Source organism: Ambystoma mexicanum, chromosome 7q, assembly GCF_040938575.1.
Source record: "Ambystoma mexicanum isolate Mex_15411 chromosome 7q, UKY_AmexF1_1, whole genome shotgun sequence".
NCBI classification, from domain to species: domain Eukaryota; kingdom Metazoa; phylum Chordata; class Amphibia; order Caudata; family Ambystomatidae; genus Ambystoma; species Ambystoma mexicanum.
In genome coordinates this window covers 82,859,745-82,880,136 of record NC_090941.1, presented here as the reverse complement: position 1 = coordinate 82,880,136, position 20,392 = coordinate 82,859,745, and the positions used below count along the sequence as shown (strand labels likewise).

The following is a 20,392-nucleotide window of genomic DNA, read 5'->3' as shown; positions in this document are numbered from 1 at the left end:
TTCACTATAAACTCACAGGAAGATCCACAAGAATTTCTAATGTACTTACTACAAGTACTGGAAAACAAAAACATACCTATAACTGAAATCTTCCATGCACTCTCTGCAATAATGTGACACAAGGACAAATCCCCAATGAGCGCTTTGTGTATGTATCAATACCTAATTGTGAATGCGTTCCATTTCAGCAACTTGTACAAAATGCAAACCATGGTAGATTATGTACTACCTGCAATTCGGATAATCGCTACACCTTACTAATACAAACACATAGTAAATATGTGATACTAATGCTTCTACATTACAATGCAGATGGTACCAAAAACAACTGCAAGCTGACTGGATTCACACATTGTCAAGTATCACTTGGTAAGAAAACCTTCACAACAATAGGTATAATCTACCACACAGGAGCCACAACCAATGCAGGTCACTATACTGCATATATAAAAAAATAAATGTGGATGGTTCTAATGTAATGATAGTACCATTACTCTAAAGCAGAGATTACCTGCAAATCTTACAAACACTTATTTAATCTTCTTAAAACCAAAATGTATTAACTAAACTGTACTTAAACATCAACTAAACTTCTATTAAAAAACTATAAACTGTTACAATATGCCAACAGCTATACAACTGCCCCAAGATTCTACAACAACTAAACAGATAAATGAATGCTATTAAATTATATCTAAAAATAGATAGTTAGAATACGCCAACTGGTATCTAACTGCCCCAAGATTTTCAATAACCAAACAGATAAATCAATACCACTACATATAACAAGAAATAGACAGTTAGAATACGCCAACAGGTATCTAACTGCCCCAAGAGTCTACAACAACTAAACAGATAAATCAATACCACTACATTATAACAAAAAATAGACTGTTAGAATATGCCAACAGGTATCTAACTGCTCCAAAAATCTGCAACAAGCCAATATATAAATCATTAGCCAGAAACAACAAGTGAACACTGGAAACAAACCAACAAATAGACTGTAGCATAACAAAAAAAGTTTTTTTTTTTTTAATCCAACATGGATTTTTTTTCTCCCACAGACCCAATGATTTTAGCAACAAACACAGAAACTGAGCAAATTGCACAATACACTGATTTGTAATCTACTAAATATGAGGGTAACAAAAAAAAATGTTGATTATTCAATGTTATAAGTCGTTACAAAATACCAATACTAACATGATCTTTTCTTTTATCACAGAAATGAACAAGAAATACATGTACTCCAGTTACTAAACCAAACAGTAAGTATATTATAAGCAGTACAACCATCACAGCAAATCATACCAATAGTGGCTTATAACTTTGTTGCTTATAAATTTGTTCTTGGATCCCAAAGTTATAAGCCACTATACAACCACCGCAGCATATCACACCCATAGAGTCAAACATTTTAACTATGCCATATGGGCATTTTTAATGTCCATGGACATGATGAGTGTTCTTAGAACATTTTCAACTTGCCTACGAACAGTACGGACAGACATAGCGTCCTCAGGACACCCCCATTTTGTTTATTTACAAACATCCCAGGACACATGATGTGTTCTTAAAACAATTTCATCTTGCCAGCGAACAATACGGACAGCGTCCTCAGGACACCCCCATTTCGTCCATTTACGAACATTTCAGGACACTGCATGTGTTATTAGAACAGTTTCAACTTGCCTGCGGACAAAACGGACACATCCATTTAGTTTATTTTCGAACATTTCAGGACACCGCGTGTGTTCTAAGGACACAGTACGGACAGGTTTAGCGTACTCACGACACCCCCATTTTGTTTATTTATGAACATTTCAGGACACCACAAGTGTTCTTAGAACAGTTTCAGCTTGCTTGCAAACAATACGTTCAGGCGTAGTGTCCTCAGAACACCCCCATTTCGTTTATTTCCAAACATCCCAGGACACTTCATGTGTTCTTAGAACAATTTGAACTTGCTTGCGAACAGTACGGACAGGCATACCGTCCTCAGGACACCCCCATTTTGTTTATTGACGAACATTCACCGTCCTCAGGACACCCCCATTTTGTTTATTGACGAACATCCCAGGACACATGATGTGTTCTTAGAACAGATTCAACTTGCCTGCCAACAGAACGGACAGGTTTACCGTCCTCAGGACACACCCATTTTGTTTATTTTCGAACATTTCAGGACACTGCGTGTTTTCCTAGAACAGTTTCAACTTGCCTACGAACCATACGGACAGGCGAAGCGAACACAACATGGGGGTCTACCACCTAAATAAATACAACATGTAACCCATCTCTTACTCCCCCACCCTCCCCAAACAGTTTTACACAACAACACACTCTACTAAATAGTATTTTTCCACCAAGTTTCACTGCGCTGTCCACGGACGTCCGCGAATCCAAGATGGCGGGCGTTCCCGAAAATCTGACGCGCTTCACGCTCTTCACCGTCCAAACAGCAAACACATTGCATGCCCGCGGACATGACGCAAGCCGGTTGGCCAGTCAGGACACTGTCCGTGGAGCCAACAGGGAAGTGTGTCCGCGGACCAAACATAGATATCACACATTTTTTGTGACCTACTTTTTGTCATTTTTTTAAAAACTACTGGACGGATTTTCACCAATCTGTCCAGCGGTTTGGGCTGCAGGCGTGAGCAAAGTTTTTTCCTTATTCAGTCTATGGGAAAAAAAAGAAGTTTTGGGACCCCTCCATATAACTTTGCCCCCCCTGAACCAAACCTCACCAAACGTTGAAAAAACATTCAGAGTGACCCATATACTTTTTTTGCAAAGTTTGGTGAGGATTTGTCCAGGGAGAGCAAAGTTATAGTTGCAGGTTAGGACCCTCTGGATATTACTGGCTACATGACATTTAGACACTGCACCTCATTCCCTGGATTTCAGAAAAAAGTCAACATTTGTTTGTGGCGAAGCGTTCCTCATACAATTCCAAACCGTTTCACCAATCTGCACCAAATTTTCCATAGTTACCTGTTCAGGACCCTTCAGACATTACTAGCTACATGGCATTTGGCATCCCCACCCCGATCCCCGGATTTCAGCACAAGTAAAAATGTGTTTGTGGCTTGGCAAAGCAGTGTTCCTTATCAATTCCACGTTGTTTCACCAATCTTTACCAAATCTTGCATAATTAGGACTCTCCGGACATTACTAGCTACATGACCTTCACACATAAGAAGGTTGCCTAAAATCAATGAAACATCAATGTGGCTGTAGAAGGACTGGTCCCGACACGAGGGCCAATACTTGAGATCCAGGGACTAGGATGCACAGTTTACAAGATATTTGCACCGCAATGAACTGCACCATGCCAGGGTGAGGCGGCAGGTATGGAGAGAGGACAGAAGGTCCAAGTATGAAGCAGCACATCAACTCTCGCCTTCCTCCAAAGTCTGCTGCTGGGTATGTCAGCCAGTCACACACGCCCAATCTCACTGCAGTTTACTTTAGGGTGCAAAGCACATCAAACGATAAATAATCGAATTGGAACAGCAACCTACAGGATCAGTGCTATAATTTCTTTCTACAGAACCCATTCGGAGAACGGGTACATCTGCTAGTCAAATAGAAACCGTTGTATCAGCCTATATCTTCGGAAAAAGTGAAGAAATAATTTTACACCGATTTGAAAAGAATGACGCAAGTTGGGCAAGGGGAAATTCCTCCCCCCCCCCAAATTCTCTTCAAAGATGGTAGTTCACTAACTAGGCATGCTCATAAAATGGCTTTGCGCACAGGGAAGAAAATGTGCACACAAAAGCCTACAATTTCCACACTTAGAGAAAAATAATAGGGAACATTGATCATGACTTGTGTAACTTTCAAGATTCCTCCATAAAATAGAGTATTGGTGAAAGCTGGTATGAGGAAAAAGAAAGAGGGCAAGTGAGCCATAAGAATTTGCCAGAGATGTTACTGGCCCAAAGAGGTTGTTTCCCCCACACCCTTCCGCCCTCCCCCTCTCTGCCCCCACCCCCCTGAGTCTCAACTGTGCTGCTTTGTTAATATTTGAATTCCTGTGAAATTGCTTGCTCTCACTTCCTCAAGACCTCCCTGGTAAACACTCTCTGCTTTGATCACACTAGAAGGCAATCCTGCAGTAAAGTCAATTTGCCCTGTCCACATAAGAACCAATCTAAAAAGATATTCTAAAAAGAATATCTAAGCAATGTTTTTAACAATCAAAATAACATTACTGGAAAGAAGAGCTAGGAGGAAAGGCAAATCCCTGCGCTATGTGTGGTCTACTTATAAAATGGGTTTGATCCTGCAGCCAAGTTCAGAGTATGCTTGGGACAAGCTCACCAATTCCAAGAGAATGTAAATACAAACAGGGTTTTGTTATCAACTCTTGTATTGGCGCTGGATTTCATTCATGTCTTGTTAGTATAGATTGGATTGAGACAGGTCATTACACCTTGAGTTTGTTGCAAAATCTTGTTCATTACACCTTGAGTTTGTTGCAAAATCTTGTTTTATTGAGCACATGAGTGCTAGTGGTTAACTTGGCACATTTAGTGTTCACATGTGAAAAAAGCCCACACATGTTTCGACCAAAGTCTTCATCAAGGCTGTGCATGTGTGGTGATGTGCGAGTGTATTGTGACAAGGTGAGTAAATGCTACGCAACATAAAACTAATTATTTGAAACCCACATAATGATTCGTATATGCTTAGTTATTAGCGAGGTGGGTGGAAGCGACAATGATAAATATACATGTTCATTAACAGACGATCAGTAGTTCAATTATAAACCCTTAACAAAAACTATTTTCGTTTAGAACTAGCAGGCACTTCCAGTAATAGTTCTATCGATTTTTGGGATATTACAATCAGCATTAGTAACTTTGGATTGATAACAACAACCTACAGAAAACCCACTGGGGTTAATTCTGTGCTTTTCGTCACCAGCTTTCACTGAAGATCAGTAATCAATAACATCCCCAAGGGTGAATTTATTCAAGCTAAACAAATCAAAACTTCAAAGCAGTGTGTGTATTGTTGCACCACAGATTCTTCGAGACAGGGTACACTGAACAATACATTGATTGCGCAATCACTATGGCAACTAAGAGAGCTCGTAGGATCCTACTAACGCCAAAAGCAACATCAACGAAGATAGCCCCAGATGAGAATATCAGATACTTTACCATGTTCAACTAGGACAGCCATCGGATCCAGAGAATATTCCAGCAACACTGGCACCTCCCCTATATAGATATGGACATCAAGAGATGGATACCTCCCAGAACCTTGTTAACATATACCAAGGCACCCACCTTGTGGACAATGCTAAGACCTTCATATATGGCACCCATCACAACCACCAAACAATCATGGCTCAGCTCCAAGAAAGCAATGGGCTTTCATAAATGTGGAACTTGCAGCATGTGTCCCCATGTGAGGAACGCCAAGACACTAATGTTCAATGACACAAATTAACACAGTCACTGAATTCATTAATTGCAAATCAAGATTTGTTGTCTATGCTATCATTTGCACCTACAACAGCAAATACATTGGCAGCACAATAAGAGAATTGAGAACGAGAATCAGAGAGCACATAGGACTGCTTAATTCAACATAATCCTCATCTTTAGCTTCTCAATTAAGAACGCATTGCTAGTGTATGCAGTTTAGCCAAATATATACGTATGCCATAGAAATGTATGAAATCATGAAACCGCTGCAAAAACAACCGTTAAGAAAACACAAACAGAATGTTTGCACTACATGCCAAAGTCAGATGATGTTTTTAAACCAAATTACTGTGACAAACTACTTGTCTATGAACTACAGATATGAAGATATTTGTATTTGTTTATTTATATTGCACACCCGGCCCTGGGGCATTTGGGCGCATGTTTTGCACAAGTTACAGATAACAACCTCCAAGTTAACATTGCTTGAGGTACAGGTACATATTACAGGTAATAGCAGTTCATAATGGACATATAAACAGGAGGGACATATGAAGCAGAGAAAAGGCATGATATACACCTGAACATTCGCAATGTTGTGACAATTAGCTAAAGCTGTCCAATGAGGGTCTTGTTAGTGCAGGCATGGCTGTAGCAAGAGGGCGAGTGTCATTTATGCTCTAGTAATGGCTAAATCTTGTTCAGTGAGCCAGAGTTCGGCAGTATTCTTAAATGTAGTGTAACAGGGTTCAGATCTTAGTGAATTGGGGAGTGTGTTCCACAGTTTGGAGGCAAGGACTGTGAAGCATGAACCCCCTGCGTTCTGTGATTTAAATCTGGGTATAGCAAGTGAGTGTGATTGTGTAGATCGAAGTGGTTGTGTAGCTGTATGTGCTGTGAAGCGGTTAGCCAGGTATTCAGGGGCTTGAAAGGCTCGGCACTTATGTATAGTTGCGAGGGCTTTGAGCGAAATTCTGAGTGCCACTGCGAGCCAATGGAGGTTCCGTCTTGTGTCAGAGATGTGCATTTGTCTAGGGATATTGAGAGCTGCTCTGATTGCATTATTTTGGGTTACTTGAAGCTTGTTAACGTTCTTTAGGCTAGTTCTTAGATAAAGGGCATTGCAATAGTCAATGTTGGCCATTACAAGGGTTCTTGCGAGTCTGATGCAATTAGGAGTGGTGATGAAGGGTCTGCAAGCTGTCACCAATTTACAAGTGTAGGCTGATACTGAAACTACTGAATTGATTTGTTTTGTCAAGGAGAGGGTGGAATCTAAATGGAAACCAAGTGTTTTGGTGTTATTTGATACCTTAACGGTGTTACCGTCAATGATGAAGGCTTTGAAAGCAGGGTCAAGTTTGTTTAGTTGAAGATGGGAGCCTAAGATGAGTAACTCAGTTTTATCATCGTTTAAACATAATCCATGATGTGCCATTCAGGCTTGTATGACCGAGTAGACCTCGTAAAGACCCTTTGAGTCAGTTGTGTAGTCCCCCGTAATGGGAATGAGTATCTGGGTGTCATCTGCATAGTTGGTAAAGGTGACACCCAGATAATCCAAGATATCGAATAAAGGTTTAGTAAACACGTTGAATAATGTGGGGGCACACAGGACCCTTGTGGGACCCCACAGGTGACAGGCGAGGGATCAGCTGATGCGGTTGGTGAGTAAACATGCATAGTTCTGTTAGCAAGGAATTACCTGATCCAAGATGAGGCCTTGTCTGAGAAGTGGGCAGCAGTTCTTAGGTGGCGGCAGAGAATTTGATGATCGACCAAGTCGAACGCTGCCGAGAGATCAAGTAGTAGTAGTAAAGCTAACTTGCCTTGGTCTTTAATGTCCTGTGTTTGTGTTTTAAGATTTAATAGGGCTGTTTCAGTCCCATGTTTCGGGTGGCAGCCAGATTGTCGTAGCCGGAGGAGTTTATTAGCCTCGAGGTATTCCTAAATTTGTAAATAGGCTGCAAGATCTATGTGTTCTAATGCTTAAGTTACAGACCGGTCTGCAGTCCTGACTTCACCACTTAACCAAAGTGTGTGCTCCTGGGCAAATCATTTTAGCTCACTCTGCCTTATGTGCCACACTTAGAAGTCCCTTGAAATGATTCCATTCACACAGTCTGCCTCCAAAAAACCCTCACTCACAATATTGCACTGGTTTGGGGTCTGAAGGTCAGACAAAAGGCCATCTTTGCAGATTCCAGGCCAAAAATAAAGCACGCGCAAAGTGGGCCTTTAGTTACAGGCCCTGTCCTGGTTATGCATTCAGCCTGCTGTATGAAGACCTTTAGAGGGTGCCGCCTACTGACCGCAAACAGTTGCACTATATATAATATTACAAATAATCATTCACAAACTGGCACAGAGTTTGTCTCTTGGCTTCTTCTTTTAATGAAACTTCCCAGGATCGCCTCGAGTACCACACTCATTCTGTGATATCATTTTCTGTGAGTGTACTAAAGTACTTCAATAAGCAAATTAAGGGTGCCACACGTGTTTTGGGTCCTGAAGATCGAAGATCTGGTCCTGAAGATCTAAGATCTGGTCCTGCCCACATTGGTGAGGTTTGTCCGACTCTAATGTATTGACAGAATGAGTTGAAGTGCATTTACTTAATAAGGCAGTGATTTATTTACAACATGCAGAATAGATTGGTCGAAGACTTCCGCAGCAGTGAGCTTATGTTTGAGCTGTGTGGAAAAAAGCGCAGCTGGTGCGATGCAGCAAACTGGTTTGAGGTTGCAAGCAGCGGTTTGAAGACCTTGCCAATGGCAGCACCGATGGTCCTGTATAGGTTCGAAGGTCTACTCAGGCTCGAGGATGGCTAGAAGCGGCACAACACAGGAATCCAACTGTTTTGACATCCCTGGTGCTGAGAGTCCCAATCCAATTGAGGGTCTCAGGAACCAGATGAATATGTTTCCCCTGTATTGCCAGTCTGGGAGTTAGCTGGCACTTGCAGGAGTCCTTCACATCCAGTGAGGAGCTTGGGTAATGGTGCAGCTGGCAGAGTGCGGGTCTTCGTCCAACAGGAGTCACTCCCCAATGTTCCCTTGGGATGGTACGGGACAGAGATCTCCTCTGCCTTGGAACACCAGTCTTCACCTCTGGCAGATGGCTTTGGAAAGACATGCTCTCCCAACAGGGTCCAAACAAATTCTTCTGTTCTTCTTGAAAGTACAATAGGAATTAAGGAAGGAGTGAGAGACCCCATTCCTTCTAAAGGTAAAAGGCCACAGGGGACAGGGCAAAAGCAAGCCTGCTGCAAGGGGTCCAATCCCTGCCGCTGTTATGTGGCCCTTGCCTTCTTACATCATATCCAGAGTGCTGTGTCCGGCAGGAAATGGAAGGGACAGGAATGAGAGCGCCTCAGAGAAAAGCAATATTGCGAAAACCTTCCTTCAGCTCTTTATGGCTACACTAATGTTGCAGAGGAATTAAGGACAGTCCCCCTTAAACAGAAGATGACCTTAAGAGAAGGAGGGAAGGACTGGGCGCAGGGTAAGGGAGGAAGAAGAGGAGCTACCAGAGCCTGGGACGGGCAGAACTGGAGAGGGAGAATAAAGAGAAGTTGTACCTACCAGTGGCTCTGCGTTTCTGTTAAAGTGCAGCTGGGATGGAAAGAGGAGCCAGGGGGACAGGGCCCCGACCCCGGCCAGGTGTAACAACTGGCGAGGAGGATAAACAAATCCAGACGAGTGGAACTAACACGGACAGAAATCCAGCGCACATGGATAAGACACTCGGCACGTGTCTGCCACCATAGTCAGCAGCCTGCTGCACGAGAGGGAGTAGGGCAGTCCGCCCACAGTGAGGATCATGCAAGGGGGCCTTTGGCCCAGCCCAGCGGCCGATGCAGCAAGGCACATGAAGGTGATCCGAGGCGGCCCGCGCCTGCCAGTGGGGTACGCCTGCTCGCCCAGCACAGGCGGACGGAGGAAGTGAAGGTCGAGGTGTGCTGGTGCAGCCATGAGCAAAGACCAGCTGCTGAGGGGAACGCTCATTGAAGCCGTATGCAGCGGGTCAAGTTAGAGGTGGGCAAAACTCCAGCACAGCTAAACAGCCTGGTTAGGAGTCCGCTGGATTTGTGGGGATCCTGTTGGTGCCACGGAAGGACACACAAGAGGGAGATAAACGCTCTGCTCGCAAAAAAAAAAAAGAGGACAAGCAGTGCAAGGTAGGAGCATAATACCAGTTACATGGCTGGAAGCACAGATCCCCCCCGACCCCTGAGACAAAGGGGGGGATGGAAAAAAAAGACAATTATAAATACAAGGAATGAGTAATAATGATACAGGTGCATTATACAACTAGAAGGTGGGGAACCATACAGCCCCCACAAGTGAAGGATCAGGAGACACACTAAAAGGCCACAGGAAAGATCAAAGACCCACAATCGAAGTACACCCAGAAAGGAGGGCCACAGGAATGTTCAGAAAGGGTCAGGATACCCACCACAGAAGGAAGGGCAGTCCGCCCGTAGTGTGAAGGGGGCAGTCCGCCAGCAGTGTGGAGGGGGCAGTCTGCTGCAAGTGAACAGTGGGCAGTCTGCTGCAAGTGAACAGTGGGCAGTCTGCCCGCAGTGGAAAAGAGCCCAGTACGCCGGTAGCAGAAAGAGGGCAATCCACCCAGATGGACAGCTAATCTTGGCCTGGGTAAAGGGAGGGGTCAATCTGACCAACCACACAGCGGACCTCGTCTCCAAGGGAAGGAGGGCGATCCGCCCGATGTAGAAGACTGCTACACAGACGGAGAAAGGGGCAACCTGCCTCTAAGAATATCGGAGGTCAAAGGGACAATCCACCCCGGGTGGTAGTAGATCCCCCGCTCCCCTGCACGCGGCACAGAGGACAGAAGCCTCATTGAGGAGGAAGAGAAGAGCGAAGGGGCAGCCCACAGGTACGCCCAACAACACGTCAAACACGAAAGAGGGGGAAAGGAACAAAAAGGCACTCCTGCTCTGAAGGTGTGAGGGAAATAAAGAAAACATACACAGGCCAGAAACCAGAGTCGGACCAAGCGTTGTCCCCAAAAGAGTCAACCCAAAATACCGGAACGCAAAGGAACACCCCAGGGAGACAGTCATGGGCGATGAACAAGAAACCCAAAGAATGGCCCAGGCAACCGCCAGATCCAGAGCGCTATTCCTAAGAAGGCCACAACCCTTCCAACTAAAGCCACAACAGGACATGGGCCCGCGGTGGGAGGAATTCATGAAAGCCGTAAGGGATGACAACTCTACAGCCCTCCTTGACATCTTAACAAACCTGGCAGGGAAAGAGATAAAGGAAATTCTCAAGACCATTCCACTGCGGGTGGTTGCACAGCCAAACAAGGATTCCGAACTATATGAATTTTACTGATGCAGGCAACTCCCAGGCGAAACGATAGGAGACTTTGTCCTCAGGCTACAAAAGGAAACCGCCCATTGCGACTTTGCCACCTTCTCCGATGAGGAAGCGATACGGCTGAGAATAATAGAAGGCTGTAAATCACTGATATTTCGAAAAAGCACTTCCTGAGGAAACCACTCCCGGTGGAGGAAATATTAGTGTTGGCCCGCATTTATGAAAGGGTGGACCTCCAGGCTGCAGAGATTGAAAATCCATAGCAGGCTGACACCATCGCTGCCATACGCGCAGACCGCAATACACTGCCTCGTGACCAACGCAGCACAGACGGAATTCCTCAGCCCAGCAGAGTCAAGAAGACCCAAAGTGCTACAGGTTTGACCTGTCGTTCCCCCAGGAGGGACCGTTCCCGGCCATGGGCCACCAATGCACCAGATGTGGAAGAGAGCCACTTCGAGGAAGTGTGCAGGGATGGGGTGCTCTTCCCGCCAAGAGACGCCCCGCTCTTGCAAAGAAGAATGACAAGACAGCTGGACAAAAGGTGCCGATGGGAACCAGCAAAGCAAGCCCAGCCACTGGACAGATACTCAAGGATGGACACATGACCATATGGAGAACAAAAGGGAAATACCTGGGAGTGAAACTAGAAGAGCCCAAACAGTCGGAAGATAAAAGGGCCCCAAGCCAGTGCACTGACCTATAAGAGAGGAAGTTAAGTGGGGAAGGGGTTGCAGAGGAATTAAGGTGAGGGAGGAAGAGGAGGGGCTACAAGAGCCCGGGAAGGGCAGAACTGGAGAGGGGGAATAAAGAGAAGTTGTACCTAGCAGTGGCTCTGCGTTTCTGTTAAAGTGCAGCTGGGAGGGAAAGAGGAGCCAGAGGGGACAGGGCCTTGACCCCGGCCAGGTGTAACAACTAACCCTGCCCCTTTGCCAAGTCTGCACTTCAAAGGCCTCCTGGTATGTAACACCCCGGTGTGAGGCTGGCCTTTGTTATAGGGGAGTTTCAATGAAGCATGGATCCCAGGATCTCTCCTGCTAAGAGTTAATGTGTTGTGAATATATGTGGCCAACAAAACGTTAATGTGTTGTGAATATATGTCAGCAACAAAACAAGGTATGTCTTATTCTTAGCGATTTCTCCTTCAGCAGACGGATATGCCCACAATTATTTTTGGGGATCAGACCTGCACTAGTTAAATGCAACAGCTGTCTCAAGTGACCTTGTGTCATCATGGCAGCAGTCAAACCAGGTACACGTGATCACTGAACCTGCTCCGGACCATAGAAATGCAGGTACTGTTAATCAAAAGACGGATGCAGCAAATCACATGTGTGTAGTATGTTTTTGGCATAGAGCTTACGAAGGTGCTTCCAATTAGTAGACCACACTTTCAGAGATTGATTACCCTGCATTATTTTATTATGTAATACAAATTAAAAAGCCAGGGCTTCTCCACCCTGACCAGATATGATACGCAGCTAGAATTGGGTATCTGGTCATTGCATCGAATTAAATAGCATTGAATGCCATACCAGAGGGGGAAAAAAGCATTGGAAAAAAAAGCATCAAATGCCCCCATTAAAAACACATGGAAAAAAATGCATTCAATGCTTTTATTTCTCTGGAATGGCATTAGATGCTATTGCATTCGATGCAATTAAACCCTAGAATTGTCATTATAGAGTCAGAACATAGAGCACAATACATTCGTTGTACTTCAACGAAGATAATTTGTGCACGGTGGCGGTGCCCCGTCAAAAGAAAGCTAGCGTCTCTGAACATCTTCCACCTAAGAGCAACGCTTCTCTTCACAGGAAACAGCCAGACTAAGAACCCTGCCTGCGCCCCCATGGATTTAGAAGCAAATGTAAAGCCTTGATACAGTTTCAGAAAAGCAGATGCGCCGCACAAAGCTTGACAGAAACGGCTTTGTAATTCTGCCCTACACTACACTTTACGACTTTCTTCATGCTGCATAGCCGTGTACGTGTGGAGTTTTAGTATGCAAACTGAAAGCGTCATAAGGTTTCAAAATAGATTCTGGTATAACCTCCCTCTTGGCATTTCTCCCCCATCATGCACACCTTAGGAAATCTCCTCCTTCACAATGTATTGCATTCTTTATTTCTAAATATTGCCATTAAATACCTCGATTTTTTCTGGCGCTGTTGCGAGCACCGCAGCAACCAGGGACCCAGCAGAAGCTCCAGCAAATGCCTTTACAACCCCCAGCAGGCTCTTGCCATGCCTGCAGAGAGCCGTTGCTGCCCCCAAGTGGTATATGCCCAGAAAACCACAGCCAGCAAAAGAAAGGCTGAGATGTTTCATCCTCTATCTGAAATAAGCAAGAAAAAGTTTATGGGTGAATGTTTGCCCCACGCTCCTTGTGCGATAAAATAATAACTGCTGAATGAGTCGTTTTTTTAATTTAATTGAATATAGCTGAAAAATTCAACTTTTTCAATAATTATACAAAATTCATTTAAACATTAACACAATAAATACATTAGAAAAATTAAGTCAAAAGAAGTAAAAAGGAAGAACAGAGACCCGAGGAAAGGTAAAGAAAAAAGCATAATATATACAGAATATATACATATGCATAAACAGTGAATTAACACGATTTGTAGTCAAAAGGAGTACTTGTACATCACATAGTAAAATCAATCAATCATTTCTACTAAATTAAATATAAAATAGTATAGAACTTCGGTTTACAAACTGAAACCAATTTACCTTAGAATGACTCTGCGCAACCTGTGCATGATCGACACATAAAACATCCTAAAAATGAGATGGCCTCTGCACTCAAGCGGACAGCCGGCAATCCACTAACTTGGAACCCTTATGCTTCCATAAGAGTCTTAGACAATGTACTTGATTCTATCTTTAAGGCCAATAATAGACTGTGTAGCAATTCGAATGGCTGTAGAATTAGTAGATAAGATTACAGACCATCGAGAGTCAACTTGTATGCCAGCAAAGTAAGGCATGTGCTTCTCAAAAAGTCTATTTCTTAGATTACTTACGGCCGGACATTCAGTGATGATGTGTTTAAGGGTTTCCTTTACTGCAACATCCTGGCAAAACCTACAGTAATTCTCCTTCGGAGACAACAACTTCCTTCTAGAAAGAACATCGCGCATAGGAAAAAGATTAAATCGCATGCGTAAGATGGTTGTCTTCATTTGCGGGGAGGGAGATTGATTTAAATACGGCGCCAGCATTTTGAGTCTTTTATGCTGAAAGGCTAGTACTTGAAAATCTTCATACGCGAGACATTGAGTTCTTGTATCAATCCAGTCCGCTCTATGGATTTTTATCTTTGCTCTTGTAGGATTTGCAATGAGAGTTTTCAAACTGATGTCAGCTCTGGCCAATATTCTATAAACATAAGTAACCCACTTTTTGACAAATACATGTTCGGAAGACAGCATGTAGGCAGATAGTGTTGCTAATATGCTGTTAGTTTTTTTAAAGGTCACACACTTACGAAACAAGGCACATAGCCTCCACTGATACTCCGCATTCAAAGACGTCAGGCCCAGCTCATGACGTAGCCACAAGCCAGGCACACAATGCGGAAGGTGTAACACGCCTCTCCACAATTTCGACTCTAGTTTATGCAAAGTTGCAGGTAGTATAATATTTTTGGTCTCAAGGCCATATAATATCATAGGTAATACTTTTTGGCGCCAATAGATCATAGCGGGCCTGATGGTGAATTTCCCATATTTATATCGTATTATTCTTGTTTGGGAAATGGCAGTCATGAGCTTGTGTTCCAAGGTCCTGGAATGCGAATCAATTAAAGATGAGCCATCGAATGGAATTCCCAAATAAACATACATTGGAACCACATCCACTGATTTATCACTAATTTTCCAGTCAAATAAGTTTCTTCTAGTGGCTCTTGGAGCATACATAACAACTTGTGTTTCATTAAGGTTGATTATTAGCTCATTTGTGTCCAAGTATCCATTCAAGGCAGGCAGTAATTTCTGCAATCCTGCCGGAGTTTTAGAAAGTAACACCAAGTCATCTGCGTACCACAGGGCTTTAATGCTTATACCATTCAACTTTGGGGAGTCAAAAATAATCTGGAGAACGGTTTGTCTTGCATCGTGGATAAAGAAATTAAAAATGGCCGAAGCCAGAATGCAGCCCTGTTTCAGCCCCCTAAAAGTTGATATTGCCGATGAGAATAGGCCAAGAATAGATAATCGCACCATTACAGTAGTGGATGAATGTAAACCGTAAATGACGTCACACAAGGACTCTGGACAATTTGCCAGCTGTAATGTTTCCATCAATTTGAGTCTAGAGACAGAGTCAAACGCGGAATGAAGATCGACAAAAGCCAGGTATAGAGGTTGCTTTGTCGCTTGGGCCTGAGTTTTTATTGCGTGAAGAGTCAGTAAGTTGACAGAGGTTCCTAAACCTGCCACAAACCCAGTTTGACAAGGGTCACGTTGGTTATGGTTCTCAGTCCAATGGGTAAAATCCCTCTAGACCAGCCGTGCAAAAATCTTCCCCGGAGCATCCAGCAAAGCAATGGGGCGATAGCTTGCTGGGGAACCCCCATCATCTTTCTTAAAGATCGGAACAAGTAAGGACGACTGCCACGAGGGTGGAATGCTTTTTGACCAAATGATTTGTTGAAAAAGGTTATTTAATATCAAGGCCCACCTAGCTGGATCCTGTTTAAACATGTAATTATTTAAACCATCGGGTCCTGCTGCACGTGAGGAAGACGATTTCTTTATGAAGTCTTCTATGATGTCAGGCGAACATTCTAGGTCCCAGTGCTTTAATCGATTTAGAGTATTTAAATGCGGCGTATATGGTGTCTGCGTATAATTGTGAAAAATGTTCAAGCCATTGAGATTCAGACACACCACACAGTTGATTTCAGGCTTGCGATTGATTTGACACATTGTTCAGCAGGGTCCACACTTTGGCCACATTTTTTTTGTTCACCGATCTCAAGAAGGCTTCAATATCCTGTTGATAGAGGGTAGCCCTTCTTGCCCGACATCAATTTCTGTATTGGCATTTGACTTTTCGACGAGTACACTCTTGAACACACGCCGGCAGTTTACATATCACACGTTAATTCTTTCCTATAAAGGCGTTTCACTTGTTGGAGAGTCTGATCGTTTTGATGCTTGTGATTTAGCACATAGGGGAATTTTCCTAGATGTAAGCAACTGAAGAGGGGCAAAATGTCGGCATTAAAATCACGCTTTGAAAGATCCAAGCCTTGCGTGGAAATATTGAGAGCATTTAATGAAGCCTTGGACCATTTGAAGCGCGTTTTTGCAGAATTCACATTCAACACCTATGTGGACCAACACTGTTTTGACAAGGTGTGATCACAAACTCCTTGCCACACAAAGGTTAGCATATGGTGATCACTAACCGCTTGTGTCAGAATTTCGGATTTGATGGCACAGTGAAATAAACTCTCAGATGTAAAAACATAGTCAATGATGGAATGGGAGCAACCTCTCTCCCACGTTGCTTTAGGTGGCATATCCCCCACAATAGAACCATTAGCTAATAAAGGGTTGTGTTCTTTCACAAAATTAAGCCATCTCATACTCTCAAGCTTTTGGCAAGTTTTTTTAGGTCGTAAACAGTCAAGGTTTAGGTCTCCCACCAACAATATAGCATTAATGGACTGGTCACAGGTTGTCTGTTCTAACACCATGGACAAGTCTTTGTAAAAGGTATTGGCCACCCCCATCGGATTCCGATAAAAATGAATTAAAGCTAGTGTCTGGGAAGCACGAGTAATTTTCACAAGTAGAATGAAATTATTGGGGGCCGCCCACTTGCTGATTTTTAGACCTCTACTGGTTTTCACCGCCACCAACAGACCAGACGTTGGTCTCCCTCTGGTCACCATGTGAACTGGTAATAAAACAACATCATGGTCATCCCATAATGGGGGTTTCACCAGCCAAGTCTCTTGAAAGGCCGCTATAACATAATTATTAATATCATGTGGTGAAGACCATTGAAGATGAGTGGCCTCTGGTGTTCCAGGAGACTAAGGAATAGTTGGCTGGTGAACACTCTTTTAGTGGTTATGCCTGAAAAGAAGTGGTTTTAGTCTGGGGGGAAATCACTACTGGGCCACAATAAGAACAAGTGCGCACCGTAGGACATTTCAGGGGAACCCTCGGGGATTGGGGCTTTTGGCATTCTTTTGCCTCTGCTGCAAGGCGTTCAGGGTCTTGAGCAATCAAAAAACCCATTTTGAACAGTTCAATTTTTTCTTTCCATATTGAGTTTAAAACTAAACCAGATTTAATGTACAAACGCACAATTGCTTCATTTTGATCACATACAAATTCGACTTGATCGATATCACTGGAGGCAATATCCTGCAAATTATTCACATTACCAAAAATATTGAGAATGCTAGTTCTGCACAAATCATATTTGTCAAATGGAGCATCTCTAAATTTGAGGATTAGAGAATGACAATTGGAAAAGGTGTTTTTGGACATTTGAACGCCTGTATGAGTAGACAACTTCTTGTCTGTAGATTTTACTGGCTGAGAAACATTCTTCAATACAGCACTCGGAAATGTTTTCAACCCTTTACTATGAAGCTCATTTGAAGTTTTTATATTGTCCCCCATTGTATCACTATTAGGGTGGGCTGAAAACTTGGTAGTTGGATGATCAAAACTCGACACAGTCATTAAATTAGAGGAGGAAATTGAGGCTGAACGCTTCGTGAGGTAAGCATCTAATGCAGCCTTTATTTGCATCATATGATCTTGTACAGCAGCTTCATTGGATGGATACCAGTTTTGGAACTAGTAGATGCAGCTTGGGGGTTTGTGACCCTAACCACATTTGCTGCTACGGCCTGGTCCATTGATGAGGTTGCTATGGCCGTGGTGGTAGGGGTTTCAATCAAATCAATGAGCTCTGTCAGAGGAGCATAGTCAACTGACCCACAGGGGAGAGGAGCCCCTAAAGTGACTCCCTGTCTACCTGGTGGCACAGAAGACATTCTGCTGATTTCGCATGAAAGCAGAAGGCAAACACTGAGAAACTCCAACGGGCAGGGAGAGGGGTATTTTCTGCGCGTGGGGTTATAGATGTTGGAACATCTGCGGCTGACGCACCACGCACACTCTCTTTCTGGACAAAGTTTTCACTTTAGGCACATTTAATCTACGCGTTTTGTAAATCAATACTGATAGTTCTCACGTTCTCGATAGGTTGAGATTTTTTAGGACTTCTGTCTAAACTAATCCAGCAGTCATTGACATTTACGGCCTTTGAAACCAGAGAAAGAACAGGACAGATGATGTTGGCAAATGAAGAAGTGCTGGCTGATGGCTGCTCACGCCCCTTGGGACCTTTACTCCGATCAGGGAAGAGCTAGGACCAACTGCCACGTATACCATATGATATTTAGTTTTGTTTAAGTCGGTGGTTGATAATTTTCCTATCCCTTCAGCTATTAGCTGAATCTGGGCAGCTTGGGTCGAGATTTTTAACTCAAGGGATTCAAACAGTTTGTATAAACTGGCTATGGTAGTATTTACCGCAGCCAGGGTAATCTCAATCAAAGCCAGGTTTTCCAAAGGATTGGCAGAGATGTTTATAGGCAAACATCGCCGTGGAGTTGGCACAAGAAAGGAATCATGGACGGAATGTATAGTAGAGCCCATCAAGCTTACTATAGCATCTTCACAAGAGAAGTCCTCGTGGGGCCTACTCAGATTCTCTTCACTAGCATGGATCGATACATTAAATACATCCTCCATGTCAGACATGCGAGAGGATTCCTCGTTTACTGTGGTTAGTGTGTTGATGGCAGGAAGATGAAATCCTACATCACTACACCCAGGATCTGACTGAACATTTGCCAGAACGGTGGCATCGGAAACAACGGGAATACAATTGGAAATCTTTGGGCATAGGGGTACAATGACGATGGAATGACAATTAGAGGGATTCGCACATAATGGTGCAGACATAGCCAACTTATTCTGATAGCACCCGGCGGGAGATTCCTCCAACATACATTAGTTCCATTTTGCACAGAAACTGCGAATATCTTTATTGGCCAAGGCAGTTCTAAAAATTGGTGTCAAATTGATGGATTTCTTTGAGATGCGCAAAAGCTTTTTTGTTTTGGAGTGACTAAAGAGGCAGCGAGCAGAGCGCTCACAGAGTCAGGCATATCTGATTTCAAAGAGTAGGGGCAATAACGCATATGACACTTTCTACGCAAAAAAAAAAGCCAAAACACTCTCACAATGATTAACTTTAAAAGACACGGAAGAAATACACTGTTCAACCACACTTCCACTAAATAGCACACAAGATGTTTTCTAGCAGTTAAATATAATCACACTGCTAAAAACGAGAGGGTTTTCACTCGCTCCGCCTCTATGAAACGGGAGACAAGGCAACGTGAAACTTTACCAGGGTTTTCTCCAGTTAGTACACCACTATGTATAGCTAGCCATAAATACATAAATTGCAATGCTTACTTGGGGGTCACCAGAAGGAAACTTAAGTAACCTATACACAGCCTTCACCGCACACTGCTCGCAGTGATCAGTAAACACTGTGCTTGAAGTTCTTCAAGGTGCGCGCGCAGGTGCGCTGTACCCTGGGTAGAAGTAGAAGCTGGGAGGGGCGGCTGGGAGGCGGGATCACTGTTGCTTACACCCGTTGGCTTAACACTAAAAATCAAAGAAAGCCATTATTCACACGTTGTTAAAGGAGCAGGTTATCCAGTCCGTAACTGAGAGCGGTCCGTAAATGAGTCGAGTAAAAACTTGTGAGTGAAAGTCACGAAAAAAAGCTAATCACCTCCAGGCAGCTTCTGTGTAACAGAAAAAAACGTCCACCTCCTGCTTTGCGGACGGCTGTGGAATACGATTGGGAATGCTTGCACAGTTCTCACGTACCTCGCACAGTAAACAATGTGCTTGAAGTGCTTTATGTGATTTATTTTAATAATACAGAACCGGTAAACATTCAGCATTGGAGACTACTGCAGTCAGAAAAATGTGAGGCTTCAAGGCATTCCTACCCATGGAATGGGGTTCTTACCGCATTGTGACCAAATGGCTACTTTAGTACAGTCTGTAATAATTACCAGAAGCTGCCATGCTATCTATAATGCACAATGTTTAATGTAATGTGTGCCAAAATTGAAGGTATCCTTTATCGCCACAATTATTAAACAGGAAACTAGGACTTGACACATGGTACAAGTCAACCATGATAATGCAGAGGACTGCAAGTTGAGGAGGGGGTTTGGGGGGGCGTAATGGAATGGGATACTTAATATGCCACTGGCAATCAAACAGGTAACAGGAAAAACAAGGAGATCCACATACCACACATTTACCAAACGTTTTCTGGAATGGGGGTTTAGCCAGGAGGGTAGAGGGCTCTAAGAAGGCACACAGGACCCAAGAGCATATAAGGTAGTTCAAAGATCCACTGATGCACTTGTAGTTTATATACAAATAAAATGTATTCTAAGACAAGACAGGAGGCTCGCATTATGCTTTACTTTCTTTTAATTCTGCCATACCA

General features: G+C 43.5%; 1 protein-coding gene across 5 annotated transcripts in view; it reads right to left on the bottom strand.

Moving 5' to 3' along the window:
* Window positions 1-20,392, bottom strand: part of PNPLA4 (patatin like phospholipase domain containing 4) — a 442,111-nt gene that overhangs the window by 332,461 nt on the left and 89,258 nt on the right. For 4 of the 5 annotated variants that reach the window (XM_069639971.1, XM_069639973.1, XM_069639972.1 and 1 more), the window contains one exon: window positions 12,953-13,139. The exons of the other annotated variant lie outside the window; for it this stretch is intronic. In XM_069639971.1, coding sequence (XP_069496072.1) covers window positions 12,953-13,132 — 180 coding nt within the window. In that variant the 5' untranslated portion in view covers window positions 13,133-13,139. The remainder of the gene's footprint in view (window positions 1-12,952; window positions 13,140-20,392) is intronic. 5 annotated transcript variants of the gene reach the window in all.